The sequence below is a fragment of the Diospyros lotus genome, chromosome 6, assembly GCF_014633365.1.
Source record: "Diospyros lotus cultivar Yz01 chromosome 6, ASM1463336v1, whole genome shotgun sequence".
In the NCBI taxonomy this organism is placed as follows: Eukaryota; Viridiplantae; Streptophyta; class Magnoliopsida; order Ericales; family Ebenaceae; genus Diospyros; species Diospyros lotus.
The window spans coordinates 13,577,730-13,591,764 of NC_068343.1; the positions used below are offsets into that span (position 1 = coordinate 13,577,730).

Sequence of the window (14,035 nt, forward strand, 5' to 3'; positions counted from 1 at the left end):
TGTCGTATGGGTGAGACTACCTCGAGGATGTGAATGCCTTTAGGATGAGAGTATCGCAAAGGGGGGTGCCACAAGGAAGCTGTCGCAAGGAGGTTACTGCAATGGTGGTTGCTACAAGGGGTTGCCACAAGAGTGGTTGCCATAAGGGTTTGTGTTTCCCTGTAAGGGTGAGAGTGCCGCAAGGAAGCTCTGTCTCCTTATTAATACTCATGAAAAAAAGGTTAGAAGACTGGAGGGAATCCTCTCCCGCAATGACCTTCCAACGCTTAAGTTAGTACCCCTTAGAAACAGTCTAAATACTCTTAGTGTTTAAAGTTTACAAATCTTTTTGAATCCCCTTATAAGTCCTATTGCAAAGTATTTATAGGGCACAAATTCTGAGGGTATAAGGTGTTGACATGTGTTAGTCATCCAGCGATGAGAATGAGGTATTGTCGCAAGGCTTAGCCTTGCTGCAAGCGTGCTTGGCTTTGCCACGAGCATTTGCCCTCACCAAGATAGATATTCTTAACCTTGGGATATTTTTGTTGCGAGGCTTACTATGCCATGAGAAAGAATTTTCCTCAAGGCTTCATCCATGCCAAGGAGTTACGGTCTTACCATTACCGTGAGGTTAAGGTCTTGCCACGAGTGCTGGCTTCGCTGCGAGACCCGTCATTCCTTTGCCACAAGACCACCATGTCTTTTGTATGCCTTTTTTTCAAGCCCTATTGGCGCCGAGATGATTCGTATTTAGGCACACTACTGCAAGGTCCCTTTGCCACAAGGCCTTATTATGCCGAGATGATTTGTCTTAAGACACAATGCTATAAGAACCAATAATTTTTCCAGCACCAATGATAGTAGAATGAGCATTACCTATTTTTCCAGCACCAATTATTTTATCTTTGGCGTTATCCCCAAAAGTTACGAAGTCTCAATCCTTTAGTTTGAGTTCAAGGAAATTGTTTGGATCTCTAATCATATGCCTTGAGCATCCGCTATCCAAAAACCACGTTGCACTCCATTGAGACTTTGATTTTTCCTACAAACATTTCAAGCACTTGTTTTTAGTACTCAAACTTCCTTGGGTCCGGCTTGATTAGAAAATTCTGGAAGCATATTTTTAGGCACCCATACTTTTTTAACTAATTTTCTTTTATATGGGCATGAGTAGGCTTTATGCCCTTCTTCATAACAAGAAAAACATGTACCAAAGAATAATGATTTTTCTTTAGATTTTTGTCAAAACTTATTTTTTTAGATCTTTTGATTAGGATTATAAAAATTATTTTTCTTTGTTTTATTATCTTTATTTTGCTTATTTTTTAAAAAAAATTATTTTCTCTTTTACTTGATTTTTCAAACTTTCATTTTCTTTTTTGAGACTTTCATTTTTTTTTTCAAGACTTTCATTTTTTAATATTAGAGAAACACTTTCTACTTCAAAGTTTTTTATTTTTATTTTCATAGCATCATTTTATTTTCTTAAAGAAGTCATTTCATTTTTTAAAGTGGATTTTTTTGTAGAAACTTTTTCAAATTTATCAAAACATCATAAAATGCATCAAGGAGTTGTTCATATGTTAAATCTAAAGAATAAGAGTTTGGTTTTACCTCATCCTCAAGAGCCAAGAGAACTATACTTGCAATCTCATCTTGAGCCTCATCATCTTGCTCACTTTCTTAACTATCGGGCCATGTCGCCACTATTGCCTTCTTCTTTGATTTCTTGAGCAATGGACATTTGGGCTTAATATGGCCAAGTTTCTTGCACTCATAGCAAATAATTGACTATTTCTTTTGAGAATCCTCCATTTTCTTTTGAAGTTTCTTTTTGAGAAACTTTCTCTTCATCAACATGTTGTATCTTTTTGTGATGAGGGCAAGCTCATCATCCTCATCACTGTCATCCGTTTCATCTTTCTCTTCAATGGACTTCAACGCAATAGTTCTTTTCTTTTTAATGTTGTTGTCCTCTTCTTTGAGCTCCCTCTCATAGGTAATGAGAGATCCCATTAGCTCATCAAGGGTAAGAGTCTTGAGATTTTTTAACTCTTGAATGGCAATGACTTTGGGCTTCCATTTCTTTGGCAAACACTTTAAAAGCTTTCTAACAATTTCATGGTTAGGATAAGTTTTGCCAATAGATTTAAGATTATTAATAATATCAGTAAATCTAGTAAACATTTCAGAAATAGACTTATCAGATTTCATCTTAAAAAATCATAACTATGAACAAGCATGCCAATCATAGTTTCCTTAACTTAATTAGTCCCTTCATGTGTTACTTGTAACATATCCCATATTTTCTTAGCTGTGTCACAACCTGAGATTCTATTAAATTCAGTGGGTGAAAATACACAATATAAAAGATTCATAGCTTTAGCATTACTTTGTGCATTCTTAATATCATCTTCATTATATTCTTCCTCAGGTTTTGGAATTACTTCCCCTTCTTCTATTTTGATAGGCATTTCTATACTTTTAGTTATGGATTTCCATGCATCATAATCATTAGCTTGAACATAAATTTTCATTCTAACTTTCCAATAGTTATAGTTTATGCTATGAAACAAATAAGGTCTATTTGTGGACTGACATTCGATTGTACCATTACTAATAATGGTTGTCATAGTAAAATATAAAAGATAAATATCACGAGAAATAGTAATAGACAACTAGAGTAGATTATATACATGCTCTGATACCAATTGTTGTCCAGAAAAATACTCAAGAGGGGGGTGAATTGGGTTTTTCAAAAATTAATAATTTTAGTTCTTTTGAAAACTCTTAAATTTGTGATCTTAATATGTGGTGATTGCAATAGGATTGAAATCAATAAAATCACATAACTACATAGAATAAGAGAAATTTATAGAGGTTCGGCGTTAAAGAGCTTAATCATCTTTCTTGAAACTTAGCTTAAGGTTCCACTAGAGAGAATCAACACTAGTTTGTAATTTGAGTTAGAACCAACATACAATCCCTTGTCTAACCAAGAACTATTAGCACACTACTAGCAAATACAATCCCCTCACACAACAAGTGAGTAAAAATAACAAACTTACAACCAGAGACAATTATAAACAAGTCACCAACGGTTGAGAATTCAACCAACTAGCACATTTCCAGCACTTCGAACTTTCTTACTCTTGTTTGAATGCTCTATCAAGTTTGTTCTATCTTGAGCCTCCATACTTACCTTATATATATACATCTTTCAAACACACTAGCCATTAAAGAAAATGTTAATATGAAATTTGAAATTCAAAAAATGTTTAACCTTTCTCAAACAATAATAAAATATATCTTACCTTTAATTTAAAATAATTTTACTTTTTGCATGAAAAATCAAGATTCGAAAATTCAAATATAAATTTTTGAGACATAAATGATTAAAACAATAAAACATGTCTAAAATCAAATTTTCTTTAATTCAAAATAAATTTACTTTTGCATGAATAAGAGAAAATATGTCTAAAAATAATTCTGCTTTAATTCAAAATTTGAAAAATTCAAATGTAAGCTTTTGAGACATAAATGATTAAAATAAAAAAGATGTTTAAAAGCAATTATCTTTTAATTCAAAATAAATTTACTTTTTGCATAAGTAAGAGAAAACATGTTTAAAATCAATTCTCTTTAATTCAAAAAAAAATTACTTTTTGTATGAGAAAGAGAAAAGATGTTTAAAAATAACTCATTTAATTCAAAATAAATATACTTTTTGCATAAATAAGAAATGCATTTATCAAGAAATAAAAATTCAAACATAAATTTTTGAGACATAAATGATCAAAATAAGGAAATATGTTTAAAGACAATCCATCTTTAATTCAAAATAAATTTACTCTTTGTACCCACTTTTAATTCAAAATAAATTTACTTTTTGTATAAGAAATAAATACATTTATATCATAAAAATATTTTTGTTATCATCAAAATCGTATTTACTTACCCTTGAGCTTAACAACATGTATAGAAAAGTAAAAAAAAAAAAAAATTGGTCATCGTTGATGGTGGCCATAAATGAGGGGAATCAACGGAAAAAGGCATCGATGGTGGCGAAAGTTGTAGAGGTAGTTTGTAATATCCTCAAATTTTGAAAATAATAATAAAAGAATAAATTAAATTAATTAAATTTAGTTAAGTAAAATGTGTTAAAATGTGTGTTGTGCTCGTGTGCGTGGAAGCTATGGAATGGCCAGTGGCCATGTTTTTCAAAGTGAGCAGAGGAGAGACAGGGGGAGGGCGAGCAGAGAGTGAGAGATAGAGATCGGATGAGAGAGATCGAGAGGGTGAGATCGGGGTTGATAGGGAATGAGAGCAGTGAGAGAGAGAGAGAGATAAAAAGAGGGAGGGGCGGGCGGTCATGGAAGCTGGCCGAGTGAAGCTCGGCCATAGCTGCCCAGCGAAGCGACAACAGCCGAGAGGGGGCGACGCAAGCAGTAGCGGCGGCAGCAAGCGCGGTGGCGCACGGTGGCCGGCTGGAGGCGAGCGGCACTACAAGAATTTGAGGGTTTTACCCACACACGTAAATATGGGTAAAAATTACCTTATGTGTCAACTATAATTTTTCCTTACACATAATGCAAATGTCAAGATGTGTGGGTAACAGGTGGTAGAAAAAAACTTTTACCCGCACATATATTTATGTGTGGGCAAAACTTAAGATATTACCCACACATATATGTGTAGATAAATATTTTTGTATATGTAGGTATTTTTATGTCGGGAAGTTGTAATTGTGACGTGGCTGATGACGTGTTTGATGACATGGCTTTAATTGAATAATGATGTGGCATGACACGTGTATTTGTTTATGTGTAGGTAAAGTTAAAATTATGTGTGGGTAATAATATAAAAAATAATTTTCATATGTGTGGGTAAAAAACATTATGTGTAGGTAAAAAAAATATTATGTGTGGATAATAATTTAAAAAAATTTAGAATATGTGTGGGTAAAAAAAAATTATAATGTGGGTAATAAATATATTATGTGTGGGCAATAATATAAAAAATAATTTCTATATGAAAGGATAATTTTTATATGTGTGGCTAAAAAACATATTATGTGTGGATAAAACTAAAATTGTATATTTAAAATTTCAATTGTTGAAACATCTATTACAATATAGTTCAAATATATATGCATAAAAAAAGTCATAAAGTCACAAAACAAGCATAAAATCATGAAGTCACCTAAAAAGTTCAAACATATATGAAAAAAAAGCATAAAACAAATTATTAAATCTCGTCCCCAAACTCCTGTTCAGTAGAATGGAGGGAGTGGCTGGAGCTGGATGGGTCGAGACGGGAATGGCTGAGGCGAGATCGCCCTGAACTATGATCCGATGGTACATGTGGAGTGGATGGAGGAGGCATAATATTTTTCTCAATTAACACTTGTCGCAGCATGTTTACATCTCCTTGGAGCTCTCGAAAAAGAGACTTGTATTGGTTCAAATCTTCTACCAATTCATTGTAGGTTGGACGACTAGACTCCTCACTAGTGCATGTTGTCCCAGAAGTACTAGGAGATCGCCCCCAACCAAACAATCGAACAGATTGTCATCCAAGGACCTTTTCTAAAATATCTTTATCAGTCATTTTATCTGGAGGATTATCTCGCCTTAGCTGCATCATTTGTTCCTGTAAAAAAATGCAACATATTCTTAATCAACTATTTTTAAATTAAAAATATAGTCTCAATTATGCCAATGTAAAGCAATTAAATTTATAGGGTATATACTCAATTATGCCAATGTTTTTAATTAGTAATTAAAAACATCTTCATGTGTCAACTGAAGGGATGATGAAGGTATCAAATGTAAGATATATGTAACATCCCGCTCGAGCGATAGGAAGAACCGGAACAACTTACCCTGATGGGCCTACACGAACTTCCCAGGGGGGTCACCCATCCCTGGATTACCCCAGGTTAAGCACGCTTAACTTGGGAGTTCTTTGCCAACATTCAGCCCAAAAGGTATCCAGCTGGTGTTGTTTCCTCTCTTACACTATCCTCGATATATTCTAACTTCTCTGGGCTCTCGGGGTATTACATTCTCCCCCCCCTTAAGCACATGACGTCCTCGTCATGCGACCTTACAACCGGTCCCAGATCTCCCCCCGTGCATGGCCGATGTGGGATTCGCCTAAGGTGCCTACATGCACCCCCCATAGGGGCCTCACACCCCCCTCGAGACTCAGCCTCCTCGCTGAGGTTTGCCCCACCACCGCGCTCAGAGGCTCGGGAGTCGGCTCTGATACCATTTGTAACATCCCGCTCGAGCGATAGGAAGAACCGAAACAACTTACCCTGATGGGCCTACACGAACTTCCCAGGGGGGTCACCCATCCCTGGATTACCCCAGGTTAAGCACGCTTAACTTGGGAGTTCTTTGCCAACATTCAGCCCAAAAGGTATCCAGCTGGTGTTGTTTCCTCTCTTACACTATCCTCGATATATTCTAACTTCTCTGGGCTCTCGGGGTATTACAATATATGTCAATTTCCAATCTACTCTAGATGATTCCAAGAGTGTAGTTCTCATTTAGCTAAATTTGATAACATTCTATGTATTCTAACTCTTTTAACTTAGGAAAAAAATAATATACTCACATATTTAGCCTCTAACTCTGGAGATGACCAACCGTGTTCGGAATGCCAATGTCGAAGATGCCAAGTCTCAATATGTCCTGTCGGGGCATCTAAGTTAGCTCCGCGAATAACGTGATGACGCGCTGTACTCCTTGAACCATTTCTAGATTCCCACTTTCGTTTTGCACGAGAGTCGGCATTCTTCTGTGCTCGTTCCTTTTAAAATCAACAATTCACTAATAAATATATATTTTCATTAATAAGAAAGAGAAATCCTAAAAAACAATTATGAGCATTACCATAAAAATAGGATTTGTCCAAAGATCACAAAGGTAATCCCAATCCTCTTGGCTCACTTCCTCATGGCACTTACTCTTGGCCTTAATTAGATCTTCCTCTCCTCCAATTTCTTTGAAGTAAGCATGTAGTTTATATTTGTGGCCTCTCCAAGCTCATTGCATTTGTTTATCGATGACCTTTTGTACATTCTTATCCTCAATGTTGATATAAAAAATAGTCTAAAAAAGAAAAGAAGTCATATAATATTAGGAATAAGAAAATATATAAATATACAAAGTAAAAGTAATAAAATGATGATTTACTTACAAAAAGTTTGTGACGAAGCGGTGCCCTAACTGTCGAAGGTACACATCTTCACTCCTTATATTGAAAGCTGCAATTTTTACGTACAATGTACCCAATTTCATTATTAAACATTTCTGCGTTGTCACAAATAGCTTGCATAAGAGTAAAATTGAACTCCACAGTCAATTTTCCCTTAACATGTTTCTTCAGCTTCCGAGCACGTTGTCCATAAGTACTCCCACGTCCATTTGAACATTCAGGTGCATCCACATCCACATATGCGGCTGTTGATTGAGATGAGGTGTGCACATCCACATCTGTAGCTAAAGATGTCAGACACAGAAACTGATTGAATTCTGACTTTGTTATAATTTAATCTAATCATGACTCAAATCTTAATTTCTTAGAAACAAAAATTGACTTTGTTATACTTGGCAATTTATTACATTAAGCAAATAAACTCATAATAGAATCAACAATAAATCTAAATGCTGCAAACCAGATTGTGATAGTTGGCAAACCAGAGTGTGCGACAACTGATGGAGATGGGACTGTAATAGGCTCCACTGATGGAGATGTAGTGGGGGCAACAATAGGCTCTATATGTCCTCCAACTTGCCCTCCTATATAAAAATGAATATGCATATAAGCACCAAAGATAAATGTTGGCAAAATAATGAAATCAACAATAAATCTAGGTTGGTAGAAACCAGAATGTGATGTAATGGGGGCAGCAATAGGCTCTGTTTGTCCTCCAATATGTTCTCCGATATAAAAATGAACATGCATATAAGCACCAAATATAAGTGTTGGAAAAATCCTGAAATTAACAATAAATTTAAATGCAACAAACCAGAATCTGATATAGTGGGGGCAACAATAGGCTTTGTTTGTCCTTCAACCCGTCCTCTTCGTCCACCCCTACCCTTTCGCCCACCAGGAGCCATGTAAGAACTATAATAAAAAATCATGCATCATCATCATCATTGTCATCAAGATCTGGGTCATCAGAGTCGTCATCAGTCTCAGATTCTAAAGTTACTTCATCGGTAATAAAAAATCTACCGTCGTCATCATAATCCTCAATATCTTCCAAGTTATGTTCTCGATCATTAAGAAATGTTTGTTCACTACGTAATTTAACCACCAACTCATGAGGAAAACTTATTGGTTCTTCATTTTGCCGAACCAATAAAGACGTGTCGACTACCTCTTCCGTTGGCTGAAAATGCGGTAACTCACTAGATTCTTCCTCTTGAAAGATATCATCGTTCACCCTCTCTTCATCATCGTCATGCTCAATTATATCATATATGTTCCTATGATTTACCTTTTGTACAACCATCCAATTCTTTCCCCGACTTCGATCATTTAGGTAAAAAACTTGTTGAGCTTGTGTGGCCAAAATAAATGGATCTTCAGCATACCAATTAGATGTAATGTCAAGTGATGTCAAATTATTATTAACCACTATTCTTTTTCCTTTCGGATCAGTATTGTACCACTTGCAACGAAACATGAATACCGTACGTTGATAGATGAAATCCAATTCTAAAATTTCAAGTAGAACACCATAATATGTGAAATCACTACTCTCATAATCACCCTCTGTACAAACTCCACTACATTGTGTCTTAAACTTATCATCACGTTCTTTGCAGCCAAATCCAACGCCATTAACAATGCAACTATGCCAAATTGTGTAACGATCATCCGCATATTGTGACAATGAGTACAAATCATCAGTTGCTTTAGGATCGCCATTGACTCTAAGATTAGCCATCTGTAGACAGCTAATATTAGAGATAATAATTTAAGACGAATTACAAAAAATAAATATATATATATATAGAAGATTTTAACCTTGTTCTTGAACCAAGAAGGAAATTCATGTTTTTGTACGACTTTGAAATCTTCTTCCCGCACATTTCTCAAACGCAATACTTCTTTATGCTCACTGTAATGAAACAACTGGTCAATACTTATTTTAGAATGAACCATTAATTACATTTAAAAATATTTTATATGTACCCAACTCACTTAATGTAACCATCAAGTTCATCTCCGCAGTTATTCAAAAGGTACCATTGCACCACATGGTCAAAAACCCCTAGCTTACCAAATTTAGAGGCCCCCATCGTACGAATCTTATTGTTAAATAACTCCATCTTATGTTGTGTACAAGGTACATCCCAATTACGTTCTAGACGTGTGAATCTTGTCTCAATATTATGCAAATATCGAGATAAAAATGTCACAGCCTCATCAACAACATATGCTTCAGTAATGGAACCATCAGGGCGTGAAAAGTTACGAACGTATCCCTTATATGTACCCATGCGACGTTCAATGCCAAACATCCACCTCGAACTGACTGGTCCACCCCACAATGCTTGTTCAGGTAAATGCACACATAAGTGAACCATGATTGTAAAGAATGACAAAGGAAATATCTTTTCAAGTTTACATAGTATGATAACAATCCCTGTCTTCATATTCTCAAGTTCGTTGACATATAGAGTCTTGGCACTTAATTTTTGAAAGAATTGACAAAACTCAATTAGTGTGGCTCGTATTTTCTTGTCTAAGTATGGGAGAATGGCCACTGGTAGTATTTTTTGGAGCAATACATGACAATCATGTGTTTTCATCCCACCAAGTGTATGAAAGTCTGTCACACAACGACTGATGTTTGAAGCATACCCATCCGGTAAGCGAACTGACTTGATAAAGTCACAAAATCCCTCACAATCTGATTTACTCAACGTGTAATTTGCATGAGGTTTCTCAAATTTTCCATTCCGCTCCTTCAACCATAATTCTTTACGAATGTTAAGATCCTCCAAGTCTAAACGTGCCTTCACAGTATCCTTCGACTTCATGGGATCATTTAACAAGGTTCCAACAATATTATCACAAACATTTTTTTCAATATGCATGACATCAAGATTATGACGCATCAATAGCTTTGACCAATATGGTAGTTCAAACAATATACTCTTTTTTGACCAATTCAACTCATCAACACCACGTTTACGTTTTCTATCATCATTATTAGGTGCTTTACCAGGGGTGCATATAGGTACCTCTTCTAACTGCAACAAAATATCATCACCGAAAAATTGACGAGGTGGTCCCCTTTTTTCTGGTTTTCCGTCATACTCTGTACTCCTTCGCCACGGGTGTGTTTTACTTAAGAAGCATCTGTGCCCTGTATAACATTGTTTTCCCCGAATTCGTCTGGAACGAGTATCCTCAAGGCATATCGGACATGCCAATTTACCCATAGTGCTCCACCCAGACAAGTAAGCATAAGCAGGGAAGTCGCTAATTGTCCACATAACTGTTGCACGAAGAGTGAAACTTGATCGGGAGTATTCATCGTATGCTTGAACTCCGTTACACCATAAAACTTTAAGCTCATCCACAAGGGGTCTTAAAAATACATCAAAGTCCTTACTAGGGGACTTTGGTCCTGGAATCAACAGCGTTAAGAGGTAGTTGCTCTTATGCATTGAACGCCAAGGCGGCATGTTATAAGGCATCAAAATGACTGGCCATATACTATGTGTTGTTGACATATTGCTAAATGGATTGAACCCATCTAAAGCTAACCCCAATCGTACATTCCTTGAATCAGCAGCAAAGTCAGGGTACAACTCATCAAAGTGCTTCCAAGCCTTCCCATCAGCAGGATGACGCAACACTCCAGGCTCTTCCGCACGAATTTCTTTATGCCAACGCATGTCTCTAGCTGTGTGTCGTGAGCTATATAACCACTTCAGACGAGGCGTGACAGGGAAGTATCGCAACCTCTTATGCGGAATCTTGTTACGAACATAGCGACTATATTTACAGACAGGACATATTGTAGCATTACTATGTTCACCATAGAAGATAGCACAATCATATAGACAAACATCAATATGCTCATAACCCAAACCGACATCACAAAGCAATCTTCTAGTGTCATAATAGTTCTCTGGACAATTATTACCCTTTGGGAGCACCTCATGGATTAGCTTCAATAGCATCTCAAAAGAATTATCACTCCACTTGTTCATCACTTTTATATTCATCAGCTTCACAACAAAGGTTAAAGCAGAGAAGTTTTCACATCCATTATATACAGGATTATTTAAAGCTTCATATAGCTTCTCATAACGGGCTTCTTCAATAGCTGGTCGTTCATTTCCAACAAAGTCACTCGTAGGCCCAATATTAAAAAGGTCAACACCAGCCGCATCATGCAATCCTTCTCCCAATCCATCAAATTGCTCATTAAAGAATTCCTCGTTGCCCACACCTTCTTCCTCCTCAGATTCTTCCTCACCATGGTACACCCATCGTGTGTATGAGTTATCAATTCCTTTTTTAATCAAATGAGCTCTAATGACATCTATACTTTGCAACCTCCTATTAGCACAGTTTAAGCATGGGCATAGAGTTAACCCCGCAGAATTCAAACTCTCTTTTGCAATAGTTATAAATTCTTCTATCCCTGCCACATACTGAGGAGATACCCTATTCGGGTTCTTTACCCATTCACGATCCATACTCTATATCTTTTCACACTCTACACAAAAGTAACACATTAAGACATATTAAGTAAATAAATATATGACCGTTAACACAAAGGAATGTTAGTTAAACCTATATTGCTTTTATGAAACTAGTACACAATAGTTGTAACGTGAAATATTAGCCTGTAACGTGGTAACCTCCTCCTAGATTTTCCAGGAAATATGATGGGATTAATTGTTTGATTAATACTAAGCATTTCCCATGAATTCATCACAGCATTTTTTTAATGCATGCACAATAAAAAATAAGCCATTAAAAGGGATCACTTAACCATTCCAAAAAAATAAGAGAACTCCTTAGCCTCCTCTTATGCCCTGAAATAACATATCATCTCATATATTGAAATATCATGTATAAGGACCCAAAGAGAGGGTTCAGGAAGTTGGATTAAGTAACTTGGCAATTTAGATTATTATCACATAAAGCCTAGACAAAATAGTCATGCCTACATTATTCACTAATGAAGCACAACAAATGTTTGCGTCAGATGCTTAAATTATACATTTCACTTTAACGATAGCAGAAGTTTCAAATTTCTGTTTTCATGATAACGGAACTCAACATAGCCCTACAGAAGACATAAGTTAAGCATTTTATTTTCTTGTTATGAAGCTAACATGCGAAACAGATAGAAACAGAGAAGTTCAAATAGACTTAATCTAATCTAATCCATGTCCAATTTCTTTCTTAATCAAACAAACTACTATGTGAAATGCATTAGAACAAAAAGGAAAAAAAAAAAAGTAAACATTTGGCTTCTCATTTAATTACACGGCCAATCTACTTGTGCATATGGAGTGTTGGTTCTGTAATTCGATTTGATTTGATGTAGAAAAGTAATAAAAAAAACCAAAGAGATCAGTTTCAAATTATAATAAGCAGCTAGCAAGAAAAAGAATAAAAATGAGAGAATTAATTAATAAGGTGGAAGATGATATATATATATATATCTATTTATACATGCAAATGCAATCATGCAAATGAAGGAGAAAAATAACCCAAATTAGTAGTGGGTGGATGCCAGGCTACCGATTTTTTTTTATTAGGTTATGTCTTGATCTCTTTGGTAAAGTCCCACCTACAGTGGTTGTGGTTAATCTTTAGATTTAGAAACAAACAAAATGAAATAATAAAAAATATAAGAAAACACCCAAAACGTGTACCCAAATGATTAACCATTGATCAATTGCTATTAAGTCTTTCTCTCTTACAATCAATTAATAGCAACCCACTAAATGTAAAATTCTACCATTTTACCTTAATCACAAGATAATAAAAAGGTCCGTAATTATTTTTAATAAATTGACTATCAAATTATGGCACTTGTGGCATTTTTTTACATCATATGAATAAGCATATAAACAAATTGTTTAACTAAAACTTAAAAAAAAAATTGTTTAACTAAAACTTAAAAAACAAAACAGTGGATTAAAGTTACTTAGTTTATGATCAGGATGATATAATTTATTGTATTCAAAAATTCATTTTTGATTTATTTATCACTTAATTAATTTGCATGCTTAGGAATTTACATTCAATTGGGAATTGGCAGAAGAATGGAAGCAAATTGGTTGAGCCGTGATTGAAACATTTGCTTTTTAAGTTTTATTTTAAATTAAGCCTAATCATTTCAATCCGTAACATTAGATGAGGATAAAATTTTATTTTAATTCTTTAATTTATCATATATAACCCACTTCATCTATTTACAATTCCAATATATGATAATACATGATTTCTTTTATTGAAATACACATAGTATTACAATTATAAATATTTTTCCATGTTTTTCAGCAAAAATAAAAAACAAAAAACATTTCTAGGTAAAGTGCCAAGGGCCAAGCACAAGTTGGGTCCCAAGTCAAATTTGAGTATACGTTGACTAAATTCACTAAATATTCACAATAATCTCTAAATTACACCCATCAAATAAACACATAAAATATTAATTATAAAAACAAACTATTATAATTTCTAACCAACAGTAAACTTTCAAGATGAATTATTCGTTTTCAGTGGAAAATAAAATGATGGTACAGGGAATGCCAAAGAGGGTTGGCTACTTGTCCTTGAAATCAACAAGGAGTAGGAGATCTTCTAAGAAGGGAGGTAGGCCATTAACTAATAATCTTATTTGGGCTACTGTTTGGAAAGTAGGAAAATGAAAAGGAAAGTGAAAGAAGGAGGGGTTTTGGGGAAACAGTTACAGAGCTTCTCCGTGTAACTCTATAATACATATACACATATATATACACATATATATATACTCACACAGAATATA

At 35.0% G+C, this 14,035-nt stretch overlaps 1 protein-coding gene across 1 annotated transcript; it reads right to left on the reverse strand.

Moving 5' to 3' along the window:
* Nucleotides 1–9,206: 9,206 nt before the first annotated feature.
* LOC127804339 (uncharacterized) lies at nucleotides 9,207–11,726 on the reverse strand. The gene has a single exon (XM_052341199.1). The coding sequence runs from the start codon at nucleotides 11,724–11,726 to the stop codon at nucleotides 9,207–9,209; it is 2,520 nt and encodes an 839-aa protein (XP_052197159.1).
* Between the last annotated feature and the right edge of the window lie 2,309 nt (nucleotides 11,727–14,035).